The sequence below is a fragment of the Helianthus annuus genome, chromosome 9, assembly GCF_002127325.2.
Source record: "Helianthus annuus cultivar XRQ/B chromosome 9, HanXRQr2.0-SUNRISE, whole genome shotgun sequence".
Classification (NCBI taxonomy): Eukaryota; Viridiplantae; Streptophyta; class Magnoliopsida; order Asterales; family Asteraceae; genus Helianthus; species Helianthus annuus.
In genome coordinates, this window is record NC_035441.2 from 89225664 (window position 1) to 89246836 (window position 21173).

General features: G+C 36.7%; 1 protein-coding gene across 1 annotated transcript; it reads left to right on the forward strand.

Annotated features, from left to right (window-relative positions):
* Positions 1-10467: 10467 nt before the first annotated feature.
* Positions 10468-19262, forward strand: LOC110877803 (vacuolar protein-sorting-associated protein 33 homolog). The gene is made up of 23 exons (XM_022126009.2): positions 10468-10743; positions 11067-11141; positions 11235-11274; positions 11381-11461; positions 13800-13994; positions 14075-14185; positions 14303-14368; positions 14511-14618; positions 14714-14758; positions 14853-14909; positions 15015-15112; positions 15192-15243; positions 15366-15422; positions 15484-15546; positions 15634-15740; positions 16154-16276; positions 16365-16446; positions 17277-17347; positions 18160-18240; positions 18321-18378; positions 18497-18555; positions 18661-18754; positions 18854-19262. The coding sequence occupies exons 2-23, from the start codon at positions 11089-11091 to the stop codon at positions 18935-18937; spliced, it is 1785 nt and encodes a 594-aa protein (XP_021981701.1). The 5' UTR covers positions 10468-10743; positions 11067-11088; the 3' UTR covers positions 18938-19262.
* The last annotated feature ends 1911 nt before the right edge of the window (positions 19263-21173 follow it).

The following is a 21173-nucleotide window of genomic DNA, read 5'->3' on the forward strand; positions in this document are numbered from 1 at the left end:
GTCCTGATGTGGGATTCACGAGGGCGTAATGATTCTATTTTCAATAGCTTGTGTGGGGGCCATCGAAGACTTGTCAATATTACTGAAAACATGATAAACACGCTCTCCGAAGGTATGTTGAAAGAAGGATGCATGGATTTAAGCGGACAAACATACTGACAGTTTTTCTTGTGCCCTGGTTAGTAACATAATAATAATAATAATATATAAAGAATTTGGCGAGTGTTGGCAGTATGATTCTCTGCAGGTAAGTTCGGTGAGCGTCAGATATTTCAAGAAAATCTGCATTAAATGGAACCTCCTAAAGCAAGAAATTTGAAGTTCGGAGTCGAAATGGCCCAAATTTTTAGCAATATTGTGAATATTTCGAAATAAACAATGTTTTAAACAAAAATGGGCATGTTTTTCGAGAAAGTTTGAAATCAACAAGCGAAATTAAAAACTGGTTGAAAAGGTGTTCTTAGCGGCGAAATTAAGATACCAGCGAAATTATAAGTTCGCTGGTTATCTTAATTCGTACATATATATATGCTTTTTAACCGTCAGCTAAAAATTTCAAAATCAATTCAAAACCTCTCATAACCGGTCACTTCATCTTCTCTATCAAACTCCGATTTGTTTCATAAACTCAACACAAGATTCATATCCTATCAAGAATTTCAGGTAATCTCCTTCACAAAATTACGGTTTTTCATCTCTTGATTAAATACATCAACTACCTGATCTGTTGGGTTTGTCGAATCGATTCACTGTGGGTTTCTAAGTTTTAAATTTCATGAAGTTTTTGTTAGTATGTAAATATGTGGGTTATGATAGATTTTTGATAGATGATTCAAGTAACAAATAGAGTTTTATCCGACATTGTTGTCAACACCTTCGCTCAGATCTGTGCTGAATCAATATCTGATCATATGAATGTTAACCGTTAGGGTTTTTGTTTGAAAGGGTTTAACAAGAAACTTTTGAAGACAGCGATATTAACATGATGACAGCGAACATAGCGAATTTACTTGGGAATTTCAAAAGTCTCGAACGCGAGTTCGAGCAACCGGCAAACAATCTATTTCGCTCGTATAGCGATTTAGTTTGTTGTTCTCGCTGGTCAACAATGTCCGGAAAAGAAACACTGTCTTTGTCATTTTCGCTAGCGAAATTACCACAGGATGGCTAGCGAACTTAGCGAAGATAGGGTGTCTAATCGAGTCCGGTTATTGAGCGAAGACAGCGATGATACAGATGTCGTGTCTACCAGCGAAGTCAGCGATGATGAACCATCTTCGCTGACTGATCTGATCCTAGGATATCGATAACCGGCACCAGCGATCATAGCATGACTTGGCAGCGAATTTATCAATCTTTTGTTTTTTTTTTCAAATTCATTTAATTTTTAATATAATTATGTATATTTCTTGTAAATTCTATTCCCGGCATAATTTATCGTGTAATTATCCACTCTAACTTGCCTCGTTTTTCGTGTAATGTGTAGTATGGTGAAGAATCTGGAATGGGATAAAACGATTAAGCACAATCAAAGCATAAATCTAGATGAAGTGCCTACTGATTTTGAAGATGTAACCAGATGGGTGCGTTCCAGCAGGATCGGATATGCTGTGGAGACATCTGTTACAGTCTACTACATACACATTCAAGACTTCTGGCAAAACGTGAAGCTAGAATCCATCAACAACAAACCAGGGATAGTATCAACCGTTCGTAACAAGAGAGTGGAGGTGACTGAAGACAGGATACGTCAGGTTTTAAGGTTTCAAGACAACAATCAAGATCCGTTAAGTCTAAGTCAAGATGATGTCCTTGATGGTTTTAGAGGAATGGGCTATGCTGGAGATTTCCGCAATAAGAAAGAAATCAAGAGAGGTGGACTCACCAGAGACTGGAGATTCATCGTTCATGTGATTTCTATGAGTCTAGCTCATCGAAAAGGTGGATTTGATGGCTTGAACCTAGAATGGTCAGCGGCCATGTTGAATTTATGCCTCAATCAAAAGTTCAACTTCTCGGGCTTAATATTCAACTACATGCGTGAAAATGCAAACGGAGCTACGTGGGCGATGTACCCTAGATTCATTCAAATGCTTATCAACGATCAACACAAGGATCTCCCAAATGATGGAAACATCTACAAGTTTCATGTCCCTACCAGCTGACAGTACACTGAGATAAAGACCAATGAATGGGTGTTGCTGCATGATTGGATGTACCGAGCAGAAAGATTACCAATTGTCAAGGCAGCTTATCAGAAGTACAAAGAAGGAGTAAGAGAAAAACAGCAGAGAGCTGCTCAGGCTCAGGCCGAAGCAGCTGCAAGAGAAGAACGCGGTAAAGGTAAAAGAAAAGAAAAACAACCTGCTGAAGGAGAACCGCCCAAAAAGAAAAAGACAACAGAAAGCTCTGAACGTTTCATGGGTGCAAGCATAAGGGCAGCTGAATCTGAAGAGCACCGCCAACACATCAAAGATTTGAAAGCAATTCATGCTCTGCAAGAGAAGGAGAAAAGGGATAAAAGTTTAAAGCGCAAAGAAATATCTCCCACAGAAAGACCCGAAACGATACCTGAAGAAATTCAAAGAATGAATGAATTTGTTGACGCCATACTTGTTGATCCCGATGAAGTCCAAGCAAGTCAATGTCCCTCAAATGTGTCTCCAGTAAAGCCAACAAGGATTTCAAGGCCTCCGGTTCCTCCGCAAAGGGTTCGCCCCTTCCAAGAACTGTACGATAAGTTAATCAAAGACACTGGGCCTTCAATGGCCAAAGAAATCTGTTTGTTGAAAAATCAAGTGAATGATACCAACATCCTCAGGGAAAAGCTTAAAGATCAGAGGAAGAAAAACAAGGAAATGACTGCATATATGGCTAAGCAGTCCAAATTCATCAGGTTCCAGCAAGCAGGGCTGGAGAAAATGTATAGGATGATGCGAGGTATGTGTGAGAAAATGAAAATCGAGCCAATGTTCATGTTTGATGAAATCTTTGATTTCGATGCCTTCATAGAAGAAGAGACGACTAGAAAAGAAAAGGAGGCAGAGGCAAAGAAAAGGCGTCTGGAGTCAGTCAACAGGGTATTAGAAGGAGATGAAAGTGAGGAAGAAGCTATGGATCGGGAAGATATGCCATCAACGTTTATTGAATGAGGTCTTGAGGACGAAGTTTTATACGAGCAAGCGAACGGAAAAACATTCGCTCCCGAGCATCCTGAATGGTTCAAAAAGGTAAGAGAACGACTTCCTGATTTCCATCAAGTTATCAAAGTTGAAAAGTCTGAGACTACCGATAAGATTATCAGTTGGATGTATGATAATCTTAGAGGAATGTTCGTGGTAAAAAGACGCGGTGGAGTAATTCAGTACTTTGAAACTGGATTTGATCTGTTCACACTTCCGAGGTGGGATCTCAGGGAACTTGGTCGTCTAGATATACTGAATCACGAAGAAAGAGGAATAGGGAGGGACTTTGAACGTATAATTGCTAAGGAGTGTAACAAGGGATTCCCAAATCACGCTCCTCAGCGACCAAGGCGCAGAGTGTCCAAAACAACCATCGATCCAGTTACTGGAAAAGGGAAGGTGACGTGGGTAATCAACCCAGCTAAAGTTGTCACTCGGATCAAACTCCCAGAAGAAGCTCCTGTCGCTCTCACAAACTTCAAGAAATGGTTCTATGACAGTAAAACCGGTGAAGCTGTTATAAGATCAAATGAAAATGAAGATATCCGTATTCTGGATCCAATGGATGTCTTCATGTTTGGGCTCTCTGATTTGACAATACTAAACGCCAGCCGCATAAACGTAGGCGCAGGAAATGCGAATTTGGAGGAGGCGGTGTTATTTTCGAGAGCGGTGGAGCGAGCATGGAGGCTAAAAAGAGATATGCTAGATATGGTTGACAAAATGGAAAAGAGAAAAGAAAAGGATGCAAAGAAACAGGAAGCGAGAAAGAAAAAGAAACATGAAAGAAAGAAGGGCGGATCTTCTGCTTCTACTGCTGATCCAACCACCACAACCTCACAAACAACACCAACACCTCCGGCCTCATCCACATATGAGGCCACTAAGGAGGACCAACCAACGTGTGAAGCTACTGTTACTCAAGAAACTCCGAAAGCTCCAACCGAGACAGAGGCACCACCAGAAACAACAACTAACTCCAACAGAGCCCGAGAAGCAAGCTACTGAGAATCCAGCCGCCACAACTGAAGAATGAGAAGACAAGTATGCAACGATCTAGGGGGGATATTGTTAGAACTTTTGAGATCGTTGATACTTGTGCTGGATAAGTTTAGTCTCAGTTTGTAGCTATTTTGAATGTATAGGGGCTTATTTTGTAATTCTCTAGAAATAGGAATCCTGACTTGGTGTAGTTAAGATTCCAGCAAATTTATAAATTTGCTGGCAAGTCAGGAGTTCACTATAAATACCCCAAGCATTGTAACCTAGCCAAGCTTTTGGCTCTTGAATGAATATTGGTGTTGTTACTTTCTCTTGTTGATCTTGTGCTCAAATCTGATATCCAAGGTTGTTTATTGATATATCTTATTGTTTGGATTCAATACAACACTTGTTGTATTCATTAATCCATTAGCTTCACCTTCATCTTTGATCTTTCTTAACTTTTCATATCTCAAACACCTAATCAATAGGTGTTATGGGTTAAAACAACCAACCACTGTGATCCGGATACGTTTTGGGAACTACACATTTCTTCAACATCATCAGGATGAATCTGATGTAAGTCATCGCCACACCATTTAGGGGGGTTAATCTTTCCTGCAACAAAAGCATTCAAACAGTTTATAACAGAGGCTGCGATATCCAGATTTTCTTTAGACTGTCGTGTAAAGAAGGCAATCATCTCATTATTCACAGTGGAAGTAGGAGCATCAGAGGATGCATTCACAGTGGAAGCAGAAGCAGCAGTAGGACCATTTTATGTGGAAGACCCAGAGTAATAGATATTTGCTGAAGTAGGAGCAGCCTTAGCAGACGCTGTGTTGCTGAACATTTGAAATCCCCCTTGAGACAGAAGAGCTGCGTTGTTGTTGTTTAATGAAGTGGGAGCAACAGAGAATCCTGCAGCCAGCATGTTGTTCTTATAGTTGGTTTCTCTTTGTTTATCATCTAATTCACAGGCTTTAATATGAGAAATCATCTCTGACAAACTGCACCTAGCAAGATCTTTTGTTTTCTTGATCATAGCAACATGATGATCCCGGCTCTTTGGTAATGCATTCAAAAGTTGTCTATTTGTTGAAGCATTTGATGTATGAATTTCTTCCATCTGCATTTGATGACGAGTTTGACAAACCTCTGAATTTGGTTATCAACAGTTTCTCCATAGATGTGGTTGAAATTGTTGAAATTTTGTCTCAGCAAATTTCTTCGACTCTCCTTCATATCCTCATTCCCTTCAAAAACATCGATCAGAGATTCCCACAGTTCCTTGGCAGATTTACAGGTACGAAATCCAATAGCAATATCTGGACCCAATCCCATGGTTAAATAGGACAGTGCTCTTTCATCTTCTTCAATTATAAGGAGATCATCTTCAGTATAATCACTTTTGAGTTTCTTTACTTTTACACCTGGTTCAGTAGGACTGTCTGTCATGATCTCCCTTGGACCTCTCATAATGCTTCTCCAATTTTTGAATCCTTGACCTTTACATGTTGTTCAAAGTGCCACTTCCACTCAGGAAAGTTATTAGCATCGGTCAATCTTGGAATGCGTGTAGTGGTTCCAACCTTTGAATCCAGTTCTTGTTGTTTGTTAAGTGCAGCCAAGTCAACATTATTTGAAGACATGATTAATTAATCAATTAATTATTTTAAGTCCAAGAATCTGTTCAAAATTCAAAGTCTAAAGTCACGTTGCAGACTGTCGTTGCGAGTCGAAACACGGATGGTTGCGAGTCGAAACATGAATGGTTGCGAGTCGAAACGATTTTGAAGATGACTCGAGACCACAGATGGTTGACAACTCGAGATGGCAGTTGATTTTGAGTCGAGACGGCAGTTGATCTTGAGTCGAAACCACGGTTTGCGAGTCGAAACAATGAAGTTTGCAACTCGAGACGGCAGTTGCTCTTGAGTCGAGACCAAGACTGATTTCGAGTCGAAACAGCAAGTTGAATACTCGAGACGGAAGCAGTTTGCGAGTCGAAACAGTGAAGTTGACAACTCGAGACAGCAGTTGATCTTGAGTCGAAACCTGCAAAACAAATGTGAGATAATAATGTTGACCTGTAATCCCTGATTTTCAGCACTTCCAAAATTCAAAGATATCGATATCTTCAAATTTCTTTGATCACCAGAACTCCGAGAAATCAGCAAACAACACACTGAAATCACGTGAACCAAATCAGTATAAATTTTTAAACACTTTCTATGAACATTTTGATGATCGAATGATCCCTGCAAAACAGACACTCACAGAAACTTGATCAGTAATAAAAGATGTTCTTGAATCAGAATGATATCGAAAACCGAACCAAGAATTTGGTTTCTTGGCTCTGATACCAATTGTAAAACTCGTTATTCGGATCGTTCAATGATATCAAGCTATTACTTGTGTAAGTGCGGAAACCAAACACAAGTTGATTCAAGAACAACTAATAAGAAATATAAACACGGTAATCAAACAAAATTCTATCTTGCATTCACCTTTCAATGATGACTGATACAAGACTTAATATCAGATCTCGAGTGGCCTGCCAACCTTTACATCAACCAACAACCCTCTCAATGACATGAGGGATTACTTATATACTAGATAAGATGGACCATAACCCCTAAGCCCACTCGAGACCATGTACATAACCCAAAAACATAACTGACCCAAATAACATATTAAACAAAACAAGACTAGCCCTTCACTTAAGTATCTCTCTATGAATAAACCTCAAGGTTCCAACACCCCCTAGACTTTCATAAATTTTTAAATTTAGACCCTCGACTTTGGTCGTTTCCTTTTTACCTCAACTTTGTTAGAAACCCTCGACTTTGGTAATTTCCTTTGTTAAATCTTATTTTCACCCGCCATTGGCGCTTAAGTTTAGGAGATATAATTTTCAGCCCCTTACTTTTTTTATGATTGAAAAAATATTACTTTGATCCACTTGTGTCACACCCCGATTTCCACATGTTTCACCGGTGGGCCCGGTGGGGGATTACCGTGACGTAGTTGGCAACAATATAGTCAAACCACACAATATTTAAATGCACAGCGGAAGCATAAAGATAGATATATTTCAACCATCGAGTGTAATATCCAAGTGTCACAAGTAGTCGAAATAAATCCACAGGGGATCAAAATAAAATAGAAATATTGTTCAACAGATAGTGGCATCCCAAGCTTGCGAGACTCTAACGATGCTAAGGAGTGGCCAGCCTATTTCGTGTAGAACCTGCATTTAATCTTTTTGAGGAAAATACGTCAGTTTACACTAATACATTCAACCGACACTTTTGTAAAAGGGTTAATAAAATTGATTTGAATGCACAAGGCACAAACTCTTTATAACTTGGGATAATTAATCAATCAAATCTTGTAAAAGAATTACATGTTCATTATGCGTTCAGTCGCCCGGGTCGTGCCGGGTTTAAGGTTAATAGACACGCCACAAAGCATAAAGCCGTGGCGGGAAAACCAACGGTTATACCTTTATAAATATAGACACATTGTCGGGTGTACGCCTACACCCGCGTGTCAAGGTCGTGGCCATTTCGTAAAATGCTGCCAAGGATATCCGGGACATGGTCATTAAGCTCCCAAAGGCGTAAAGCGAACAAAACCAATTTTTAAACGGGTCACATTGATAATACCAATTTTTAAACGGGTCACATTGTAGTTTTTTAGAAAGTTCAAAAAATTGTGAATGGAACCAGAATCTATTAAAATCTTAAGTGGTTTAGTCCCAATCGCCCCTGTAACCCTCATTGTAGAATAAGAAGGAACACCCATGATTGCATTCAAAGAAATGCATGGATCATGATCAAGTACAGGAGCCATCATCACCTCATTGAGGCCAGTATTGTCATCACTGCATTCATCCACTTCTACTATTTCAATAGAAAACAGTTGTTTATTCTTGCATACATGAGCTTGGGTATATTTTTCAGTACACCCAAAACACTCTCCTTTTGCCCTTTTCTCCTCAATCTCTTTATGAGATAATCTTCTAGCATTTAGGGGTTTCGGCTTAGGGATTGGTGTAGGTAACAAAGGAGTGTTAGAACCCCCCATATTTTTGTTGGTGTAATCACTGCTTTTGGAACTAAAAGAGTAAGAAGATTTAAAAGACTTGCCCTGACCAACAGAAGAGATATTGTTGTCTTCTTGAATCCTAGCTAACATATATGCTTCCGGTAAATTTCTTGGCCTAATCAACTTCACAGGATTACCAATCTCAGGCTTAACAACCCTTAAAAACAGGCTTACTGCATATTCATCACAAATATTGACCCTAGTCAAAGCTAAGTCAAATTCCTTGCAAAATTCACTCAAAGACCCAGTCTGTCTTAGATCTACTAAGGCCCCCATTGCATACTGATTAAGACCCACCCCAAATCTTGCAAGAATGAACCCTTTATACTCATTCCACAACATACCCTCGATACTACCCCCCTAGACTTCACAAATGATTGATGCCAAAGTAAAGCTATATCTTCCAAATGAACTATTACAAACTTTACCTTAAGATTTTCAGGAGTAGCATCAATATCAAAGAAGTGTTCTACCCGGCACAACCATCCTTCAATATTATCACCATTGAATTTTGGAAATTCCATTTTTGTAAGTCTATTGTTGCTGTTATGATAAGGACCAACAAGCTGCTGACCTTGTGGTGCCAGATGACCTTGATTGTTGCTCAAAGCTTGAATACTCCGAATGATTTCATTCATTTGATTTTCCATTTGAGTTTTCATGGATGCTATATTCTCAGCATTCTTAGTGGCCACAGATTCCAAACGAAGTAAAGTGGTATCATGCTCCTGTATCTTTTGTTCCATTGTTTGACTTCGCGTGGACATCTTCACTGATTGATTTAGAAATTAATCGAACAAAGATTAATTTCGGAATTGTAGATTAATTTCGAAATTGAAAGAACGGATAGAAATCAATCGAACAAAGATCGATTTCAAGGTTTTTAAATTGAAATTTTGACAGAAATTGATCGAACAATGATCAATTTCGAGATTGAAATGAAGCGATTGTTTAATTGTGTTGATTCAATTCGAATTGATATACAGAATCACCGAGAATCGGTAGCTCTGATACCAATTTGTTAGCTACAAATTGAGAAGAACACAAGAGAGAGAGAAATTGTTCAATTCACAGCTACCTTCTCATTAACCAACCTGGTAGTTATAGTAACTAACAACTAACTCCTAATCATTGTTATTACAATATTACAACTAACCCCCTGACTAACACATTATTACAGTCTAACCCCCCATATTACATTCACTATCTAACAAAGGATTTGGTTTATATATTATATTCTGAATCTTTCGGAAAAAATTGAACCGGACTACCGGATTTTGGGCTATTCGACTTTGTATATATTACAAAAATATTTATTGATTAAAGTTGGGTTATACACATGATTTAGTTTAATACTACAATATATATATAATTGGTCTTATAAGTTTGAACTGTTGAAGCATTATTACTAGGGCTGTTCACGAGTCGAACCAAAATGATCGGACCTTTGGTCGTGTTTGGTCCGTTTACAAATCGAACCAAACCAGGCATTTATTCAATATAGCCAAAGTCGAACGAGCGTCTTTCGATCCAATCATTTTTCGATAAAAGGGATATATATAGCAAGCAAGCAAGAGAGGTTAGAATGTTGTGACTTTTTGAGGAGCTTATAACTTTTCAAACACTTTTATTGATTTTACATCAATAAGCTAAGCCAAACACTTTTTAAAAAAACAACTTATTGACTTACTAGATTTTTCCACTAGTCCAAACACTTTAAAAAAAAAAACATAAATCAATAAGTGATTTTCACAAAATGTCCTTTTTAATTTAAATAAGCTTAGCCAAACATTCTCTAAAGATTTGTTAGACCATGTGTAGTGGTTAAGAAAAATAATGCCCCCACCATGGGGCATTATCCGACACGTGGCAGTCCAGTCAGCATGAGACGTTATTGCAAAAGTGGTGTAGTGGGAATAATGCCCAAATAATGCCCCTTCCAATCATTAAAAAAAAAGCAACCTAAATGTCATTGGCTAGTCAAACATGGGAATAATGCCCATTGGCTACATGCAGCGTTATGAAGAAAACGCCAAACTCAATTTTCTGAAATTTTTTTTAAAAATAACGCCTAGTATAATGGAAGGGGGGGCGTTTTGGGACGTTTTTTTTCAATTTTTTAAAAATCACGCCCCACTACGGGTGGTCTTAAAAGGAATATATGTAGCAAGCAAGAGAGGGTCATTAAAAAGGGTGCTAATTTCATGGCGTTCGGTGATGGCCAAGTGTGGTAAAGAAGGAAAGAGACACCTATGCCTGAAGAAAAGGGACCAAACATGTTAGAATAAAAAGTTGAGGGGTGAAAGCTGTACCTGAAGAAAAGGGACCATACCTTCCCTTGTTTTTTCACCTTCGTCTCTTTTCCTTTGTCACTCTCCGATCACCTCACCGGCGATCCTCCACCCCACCGCTGCCTCAACACGCCACCGTTCCTCTACATCGGCCAACTGTCTATTATAATCAGGTTTCAATCCCTTTTCACTCTCACCCGCGTGTTAGGGCTATAAACCACCTGATTATTATTATTATTATTCAACTTATTCATTTTTTAGGGTTTACTCTCGATTTCCTTAACCGATTTTATAAAATTACACATGTTTTTGGACTATCGGCCACACATTCCTTTGTATGATCTCCGATTTACTGGATTTGATTAACTAATAATGGTAGAATTGAAGTATAAATGTCTAATATTGGTTTTCTTTGTGTTTAGCTGCTATGTTGTTTGTTTATTGATGGCATGTTTCTGTTTTCACAAGCCCTAAATTCATATATGTCATCACACAGATCTTAAAAAGAAGGGGAATTCATGGCTCAAATTCCCAATTTACAGAATGGACCTATCAATTTCACTTCTGTAAGGTTAGGGAACATTTATTTGTTTCGTTTTATGTGAAAGTGTGTTTTTCTTCTCATTAGATTTTAATTTTAATGTTGGTTTGGTTTGAGTTACAGAGATCAGTCTCAGAAGGAGCTTTTGACAATCCTAAAAAACGTAAGCTTGACTTTACGCTTTTAAGTATATCATTATAAATTTATAATGCAAATTTCGTGTAATGTGAATCATTAAATTATATAAGTAACTGTTGAAATATGTACAGATTCGAGGGAAAAAGTGTTTAGTCATCGATCCGAAGCTAGGTGGTTCACTGTCATTAGTCGTCCAGACTTCACTTCTCAAGGCATGTCATTTAATTTTTTATTTTATTCAACTTTTTGTTATGTTTTATGTGTAGTAAAATGACTCCTTAGGGTTGAGAGAATAGAAGAGGCATATAGTTCTTTAACGATTGATTAAAATTTAATAATCACCTAATATTTAGTCTTAAAGGTGGCGTAACTTGAGTTATCTATGTGGTAAGTCTGCCAAGGCTACATATTATAGATACTAACAAATAGTAACTTAGGGTGCCTCACAACACCATCGCATCACTTCAATCAAAGGTACCAAATCAGACACGTCGCTTTGACTTCCTGCTGAACCAATTCGTTTAAAAAAACCACCTCAAATTGACGGTTGTGTTAATGAGAATAAGTAACGAACCGACATGATTTAATACATATACGGCGTATCCGAATCACACCGCCCCTTCTCCTAATTTAATATTGTTATTTTCTAAAACACATGAATTAAATTTGCAATCCAATTTAACCGACGTACAGGGCCGTTTCTTTTCAAAGGAACACTTATAACACCTTTACAACGATTTAGTGAACAATGCAACGCTTCGGCTGTGGTTACCAATGCCCTATATATAACATCATTTGCATTGTAATATAATTCAAGTTTACACACATGATCAAAGCTTATACGAAATAAACAACGCCAACCGGCGCGAACTGCACTGCAACCCGAGAGAAAGAGGACGGCGGGAAAGATAGACAGAGTAAAGTTTGATGCGTAGATTACCACCGCGTTCTATATGAAGCAAGATCTCCACATAGATATCTCGCATAGGCGGAGAAGAGCGAGAAGTCGAGGAAGACAACGGCACTTCTTCGGCCAGGCGACACACCGCCTACTATAACACGTCATTGGTAAAGTTTCATGATGAGATGTAACGCGGTTCCTCTTCTCGGATTTTCAAGGCGGTCGAGTATGGCGACGATTTGGTCGGAAAGTTTTACTTGATTTAACCAGTCTGATTCTGAGTTGATCGTCTTCGTTTAGGCTAACCATGGTAAACTGGATGCGTGAGAGTTGTGGTATCACCTACCGTAACAACGTAGCGAATGGGACTGTGCCGGAAATCGACACGATAAGCTTAATTTTTTTGACAACGTTCTTTTAATCTGTTAGACATTTTGATGTTTATCTGATTTTATTTATATTTGTTGGGTTTAAAGATTATGTTTTATTAGACATTCTGATGTTGGCAAAAACGTTCTATGCTGGATGAATGGCCACCGTCGGGGATGGTGAGTTCAAATCATGATGTTACTGGTTTTTTTTTTTTTTTTTTTTTACTGACAACGGATGGTGAAGATTAATGAGAAAATTGATGCGTACTGTTGTGCAAATGGGATTTCTACATGGGTTTTTCCTTTTTTTCCTATTTGGTTGTTTTTTATTTATTCTTATACGTGTATTTTTAACGATATTCAATTACATTGTTAATGTATAAACTAACATAATAATACTAATAATAATAATAATAAAGTTAAATAATAATTATCTCTAATCACCAATCAAACCTTCAATCAGGCCTCTTTTATTAAATTTTTTGGGCGGTGAGAAAAGAAGTACGCCTATGATTGCCTACGTGACAATATTTTTTTCTAATGCAAAACCCCATACCACATAGCCAAGAAATTATCCATGCCATTTTATATTTATACTTCATTCCTATAGATCTTTTATCTACACTTCATTCCTATGGTTTTAATCAATTCATCATCATCATACTCGGTATATCCCACCAATAGCAAAGCTAAGGTAGGGTCTGAGGAGGGTAAGATGTAGACAGCCTTACCTCTACCCCGTAGCCCCGTAGGAATAGAGGGGCTGCTTCCAGTGAGACCCCCGGCTCGGTAGTAGTTTTGCATCAAGCCTTCGACATAAGGCACATAACACTCAGCAATTGGGACAAAAGCCGATTAGTTTTAATCAATTCATTCATTTAAATAGATATCAGCGTACACTTACCAATTTCCTTAATTATTTGATATTTTGTATAATCGTCTTTACCCACTGAATAGATTATTAACAATTGCGTGTTCACGTGGTAAACTGATTATCAACAATTGCGGATTTTCAACACGTGAATAGTGATTTGGTTTCCGCAATATACCGATTTCGTTCCTTGAACCTCTTATCTTTAGTATAGCTATTATTGTATGATCATTACTTTACAAACTATGATGTTTTGTATGGTATTTGAGCTAATCAAAGGTGAGTCTCATATTAAGCATTTCAATTCCAACTTAGACTAGAGGCTAATTGGTTTCAGCAAATGAGAAATTATAATCAACATCCCGCCGCAATGCGCGGGTTAACGCCTACTCGTTATGCACAAACAGGAACACGGGGCTGAGCTACATCATCTTAATTCAGATCCGATCGAGACTAACTGTACAAAAGTTGTCTACCTTGTACAAACTCAGCTTCATTTAATGAAATTTATCTCGTCTCATATTCATAACGACACATCCAAAGGGCTTCAAAGAGAGTATTTTCTCTATTTTGTTCCTCGCCGTGCTGTTGCCTGTGAAAAAGTAAGCTATTTTAGCATCTTAAAATATTTGTTGGTAAATGACTGTTTTATTAAATTTTCATATACGTTATAACTTTGCAGCTTCTCGAGGAGGAAAAAGTTCACAATTTACTAACTATTGGGGAGTTCCCGTTGTATTCTGTTCCACTGGACGAAGATATATTATCGTTTGAACTCGATTTGTCTTATAAAGTATGTGCCTTTACATTATTTTAGAAAAAAAAATATTGTTAATATTTTAGGAAAGTGTAGCTCTAGTTTTGTGTCTCCATATTTGTTAATCTTGTGTTTATTATATTATTTAAACAGGAATGCGTTACGGATGGTGATACAACATCTCTTTGGCATATTGCCAAAGCCATCCACAAGCTTGAGGTTTAATATACTTGTTTAATCTTTTTTTTATGAACGGAACAAAGAATAAATTTATTAAATACGAAACGCTACTAGCAAGGGGCTAATTATTTTCTCTCTTTATATAAATATTATATAGTTGCAATGATCATGTATTTTTCAGTTCTCGTTTGGTCTGATACCAAATGTAAGGGCAAAAGGGAAAGCATCTGTACGTGTTGCTGACATGCTTAACCGTATGCAAGCTGAAGAACCTGTCAATTCAACTGATGTAATTCTTCATTTTTAAATGAGATTTTTTTTTTAATTTTTTTTTTAATTTTATTTATTTTAGTAGTAATCACTATTGATGTTTATTCGTCACAGATGGGTGTCCCTGAGATAAATACGCTTATTATTCTGGACCGAGAGGTAGTTCATCTGATTTCTGGGATTACGGTTTACAACTAATTAATTAATTAGATGTTTCTTTGTTGAAAAGTGCGTTATTGTTGTTGCATTGCAGTTGGATATGGTTACTCCTATGTGTACTCAGTTGACATATGAAGGGCTTGTGGATGAGGTAATATATATGGATGTATATCTTTGTGTATGTGTGACATCAGACGTAACAAAATGACCCTCCAATAATGGTGCCATTTTTTTAACGTCATCTCTAATTGTGCAGCTTTTACACATCAATAACGGTGCTGTCGAAATAGATGCATCAATCATGGGTGCTAACCAACAAGACGGGAAGAAAATGAAGGTTCCTCTTAATTCAACGTATGTGTTTTTCTATACGTATGTTGTTACACACTTGTTGTACATATTTGTTAAATGTTTCCATTTGATTTCATTTTAGTGACAAGCTGTTCAGGGAGACCCGGGATCTTAACTTTGAAGTCGTTGTCCAGGTTGATCTATGACAACCATTTTTTTATTTTTCAAACGCAAAAACCGTTATATATAATTATATTTGCTTGTCTATAAGTTTTTAGAGATCCTCTCTTAGTTGCCATTTGCAGTATGTTTGCAGGTTCTTCGACAAAAAGCAACATCCATGAAACAGGACTACACAGAGATGACAACTACCGTAAGTCCGTTTTTTTTTTCTTTTTGTATAGAAATGGCTAAAATGTCATTTATGATCTCAGAATCAGACAGTCTCTGAGTTGAAGGATTTTGTCAAAAAGCTCAACTCACTGCCGGAAATGACTGTATGTGCCTTTTCCGACTTTCTTTTTACTCTTGTCTATTTATTTTTTAATTTAATTAAATCTTATAATATTTTATTTTATTTTTAGAGGCACATAAATCTTGCTCAACACTTGTCCACACTTACTTCAAAACCTTCGTTTCTTGGGCGACTTGACATAGAACACACTATTGTGGAGGCTGAAAGCTACGATATGTAAGCATAAATAACATCTTATATCCGTTTCCAGTCATAATCTATATGTGTGTGGGCCCTCAGGGGCAAAAGTGAAAGTGCAAGAATTTTAACGTTATTTTACGAATTTCGTGAGCATAACGTTAAAAGCGGGGGATGGTTAATCATGCATCATGTGGTGGCGTTGATAGCCGAAAGACAAGCGGGTGCATGCGTTAATCGGCCTTTGTCCCTATTGCCGAGTGTTATGTGCCTTATGTCCAAGGCTTGATGCAAAACTACTATCGAGCCGGGGGTCTCACTGGAAGCAGCCTCTCTATTCCTACGGGGACCTCACCTTAGCTTTGCTATTAGTGGGATTTACTGAGTATGATGATGATCCGTTTCTAGTCACATAAAAATTACATTTTTTTTTAATATTTTATGTTTTACAGATGCTTTGAACACATTGAAGAGATGATTCATAAACAGGAACCACTTGTTAGTGTTCTACGGCTTCTTATCTTACTTTCAGTTACCAATGCTGGCTTACCGAAAAGGCACTTTGACTATCTAAGGTCAAAATAACACAACTTATTATATGTATTATTTTTCACTTTCCATGTGTCAAGACATAATTAATTAGTTGTTGGTATCTTGATTTAGGAGAGAGATTCTTCACAGCTATGGATTTGAACACATGTCCACTCTTAACAATTTGGAAAAAGCTGGGTTGGTCAAGAAGCAGGTTCTTCTATTTTTTCTTTGCTCCTGCTGGTTTAAATGAGCACACTAAATATTGTGAGAACTGTGAGAACGAATGAAAAAACTACGAGAACTTAGTCAAAAACAATTATTATTATTCGAATACAATGTTAGAAATTAAATTTACACATTTAAATTTACGTGAATTCGTAAATAAAGAATATTTACACGTGTAAAAAATCTAATACGAGTGATTTTGAGTGGGGAAATGAACTATTTGATGTTGTAAATTCTTTTTTTTTTTGATGTTGTATTTTAATTACAGTGAGGTTTGTATTAAAAAAATTGGTTTTGATTGGTTTTTTTCATTCATTCTCACGGTTCTTGCAATATTTAAGATAACCCTCCCATATACAGGGAAGGGTTATCTTGAGAACGCTAAATATTGCGAGAACCGTGAGAACGAATGAAAAAACCAATCAAAATCAATGTTTTTAATACAAGCCCCATTATAATTAAAATACAACATAAAAAAAGAATTTACATCAAATAATTCATTTCTTCTCTCAAAATCACTCTTATTAGATTTTTTACACGTTTTTTACACATGTGTAAATATAACAAATTTACACATGTGTAAATGGCAAACTTACACACGTGTAAGTTTTCTTTATTTACGAATTCACGTAAATTTAAACGTGTAAATTAAGTTTCTAACATTGTATTCGAATAATAGTGTAAAAAACAAATTTGAATTTGGATTGTTTTTGACCAAGTTCTCACTGTTTTTTCATTCGTTCTCACGGTTCTCACAATATTTAGCGCTCTCATTTAATATATTTGAACAAAGTATACAAGGTTACCTATGTGCAGGAAGGAAAAAGCAATTGGTTGACTATTAAGCGCGCCCTTAATCTTGTGGTTGAGGATACTGATACTACCAAGTAATGTATTTATTAACACGGATAATTTCATATATCCTCCTTAAAATGTGGTATACTATCATATTTACGAATTTAGCTGTCAAAAATCATAACAATATCAATTGAGAACAGTAGTTTAATAAAGTTAATTTTTTTTCTATTAGGTTAGTTCTTTTTGTTTTATTTATTATTTATTTACTTTATTTTTATTAGTTTAGTTGTTTTTATTTATTCACTTTATTCTAATTAAAGTTAACTTTTAACTTTATACATGTTTACTTAATTGGGTTGCTTACTTATTTTTACCATTGTTTAGATTAAAGCCTACATGATCTAACCCTTCAATACACTAAGTAACAAATTTGATTATTTTTTTTACTTACCTTATTACAGTTAAAGCTAACTTTTAACTCTAGACATGTTTACTTAACAGTGTTAATTGCTTATTTTTATTGTCGTTTAGATTAAAGTCTGCATGGTCTATAATAACCCATCGATATATCATGTAACAAATACATTATCCTCAGCACCCCACTGCGAAGCGCGGGCTCTCATACTAGTTTATGACATTTATACCCTTTAAAATATGCATTAGGATACAGAGTATAGAGTGTATGGAGACATAGAATGGTATAATGGTCATATCTTTGGTTAAATACGGACTTTTAGTATTTTGAATGGATATATTTGATATTAATTTTTTTTGATCGGGTAAACATGGTATTATGCAAGTTTTCACAGGTATATATGAAATTGTCCCTTGTAAATTTATGGAAGTAAAGATTGATTAACTTTTATGATATAGTTTCTGATATTTCATTTTTTGGTGGCAGTCCCAAAGACGTTTCGTATGTGTTTTCTGGATATGCTCCTTTGAGTATCCGCTTGATTCAGCATGCAATTCGATCTGGATGGTGAGCTTTCTTTTAAATTTTTTTTTTTTTGCTTACTATAAAAATCGCAATATATCATAATGTATTGCACGGTCCTACAGGCGTCCCCTTGAAGAAATATTGAAGCTGTTACCGGGCACTCATACGGAGTCAAAGAGGGTTAGTAATCATTTAACATATCTGTCTTTCTCATTTTCTTGATATTACTTTTAAATATATATATATTTTTTTCTCAACAAAAAAGTAATTACTTAACTTATTTGACCAATTGCTACAGAGTGTATTTGCAAACAGTCCATCATTCGATATACTACCAGGGGGTTTACACATGGAAAAGTATGTTTTTGTTTATTTATTTTTTTAAACACATCATCCTTGATTATGAAATACGTCTACATGGTATTAATTAGTATTTTTTTTTGTATTACACAATTATTTCAGACCTCAAGATGGGAGGCGTTCAATCGTTCTCGTTGTTTTTGTTGGCGGAGTAACGTTTGCAGAGATTTCTGCTCTCCGCTTTCTCAGTTCTCAGGTACTTTATTGATATGTGAATTTGACCCGTTTCTTATAAACGGGTATATTGGACTGTTTTACTTAAAGATTTAATCTTAATGTTTCTTGTTACTTGCAGGAAGGGATGGCATACGACATTATCATAGGGACGACAAAGATTATAAATGGTAATACTTTGACCGAAACCTTTATGGATAACTAGGGCTGACTCGCGTGTTTTGTTATCTGACTTCGGTACTCATACCATGAGCATTTGGATTTGTAACTCGCATCAAGTGGCACTATCAGATCGTGACGGCTGTCCCATATTATGACCGTCATCTATGATCCATGTCATAGGGTTACATCTGGCTTTATATTTTCTGCACTTTATTTATGCTTTTTTGAGTTTAAACTTGTTTTGTTTTCTGGTCTACAAGTTTGTAATTTTTGTGTTATGTCACAATGTGATGAGTTTCTTGCATTGGTTTTTTGTACTTGAAATTGGTATATGATTTTACAGTTGATACAGCAGTTTTTCTCGTTAACCCTTGAACTATAGAACAACTAGCATCCAATCCCTCAAGTTTCGAGCTTCCAACACAGCTGCTTTCAAAATTACAACCGTCCAGAACTGACCCTCGAACTTTTCCATTATGCACAAAATACCACGCCAATTATATTAACACGACTTTTACCAATCCTCCAACATAGAATACCCTAGTCTTCGAATAATCTTGGTGCCAAGTGCGTGTATAGCTACGTACCTTAGCTTGAAAGTGTACGGCATTTCATCTACAGTCTAGAAGTAGATTCATCCCCCACATCTTCACCACTGAATTTTGAAAACCCGACATTCCTTAATCGGTGTAACCTTTTTGTTCGTGAACCTGACTTTCCCTCTGGAACTGTTGCATTGTCATTTCCTCAATGCGTTTAAGCTTCAAACTACGTTCTCCGTTAACTGAATGTCATTGAAAGACTGCTTGAGTGCTCGGTTTTCCTTGACGGTAGCCTGCTACCAAATTGAACCACAACAGAAAAAAAAAGTATTACCGATGGCTAAAGAATGAAGTCCTAGGAGAGTGGCCGGAGTTTCTTGGTTCGCCGGTGCTTCTTGGTTCGCCGGTGCTTCTCCGACCGATCACAGATATTTAAAACGAGAAATTGAGTGTGATAGTTATTAAACCGGAAAGGTTCCAATGATAGTCCTATGTTATCCTTTAATACTAATCCCGACGATTAATCAGTTACACGAGAACTTGATTTCGAGTATAGTGTATTAAACTGTTCGATTATGATTCGGAAGGTGTAAAGTCGCATTTAATCACTGAAAGTGGAAAGGCTTGGTCGCGTTTAGGCTGGTTATTCATGATTTCATGGCCAGGTTATCCGCCGTTGAATGTGATAGTTAAACCGAAAGCAATACACAGGGAAAGAGTTAATTACTGTTTTCGTCCCTGTGGTTTGTCAAAAATCACTATTTCAGTCCATTAGTTTAAAAATTGCGATTTCAGTCCCTGTGGTTTCACTTTCATAACCATTTCAGTCCACCTCGTAACCATTTCAGTCCCTGTACTAACAAAATAAATGGATTGAAATAGTTACAAAAGTGAAATCACAGGGACTAAAATGGTTACGAAAGTGAAACCACAGGGACTGAAATCGCAATTTTTAAACTAATGGACTGAAATAGTGATTTTTGACAAACCACAGGGACGAAAACAGTAATTAACTCCACAGGGAAAAGAAAGATGTGCAGTTTTCTTTAGGTTGGTTTTAAATTATATACACTTAGGACCCTAGACTATTAGTTAGTTTCAATACAATAAGGAACTTTGTTTCATTATAAATGCTATGCATTCTAACTAAATTTAGTAAACTATCTAACTTGATAATTTTGACAATCTATGAAAAAAATAAACTACGACTAGTGTTTCATACGTATATATAATTAATCTCTTAAAACTTGGGAATAATTATTTTAATTTATTTAAAACACCATAGTAATATAAATAAGAATATACAAATAAAAAGTCCATTTTTCATTTTGCATCTTGTTTACAAACGAGTCGGGTTTTCTAGGATCCATATTTGGCGGATGTTACACTACCCCGGGTGTCCGTAAATGCAAATGTACATAAAAACAATAATCGCCCTGTGGGCTTGCTCTCGGGTAGCCTCAAATAAACGGGCCCACGCGGAGGTAGCTGGCATGAACTTCCGGACCCGACCGATCGATCCAATCTCGGTCAAAAAACCAATATCAATGGTCCGAGGAAACCCACAGCTTGTAAACAAACGGCACACGCATGTACCGTTAGATTCTTTCATAATTTCTATAACTTGTACTTCGTTGGATAACAGGTCTAGGCATGCATGTGAAACCTTCTTTCGTATGAGATCAAAAACTCATTTGTTATGGTGATCCATTGTTCGGCTCCTGCTTGTTCAATGCT

Bases quoted from the DNA above. Each gene is read 5' to 3' on its own strand.
- LOC110877803 (XM_022126009.2), top strand. From the start codon at position 11,089: ATGGCTCAAATTCCCAATTTACAGAATGGACCTATCAATTTCACTTCT. The intron at 11,462-13,799 runs GCATGTCATTTA...ATGCACAAACAG, and splicing joins TCCAGACTTCACTTCTCAAG to GAACACGGGGCTGAGCTACA. The intron at 14,759-14,852 runs GTAGTTCATCTG...GTTGCATTGCAG, and splicing joins TTATTATTCTGGACCGAGAG to TTGGATATGGTTACTCCTAT.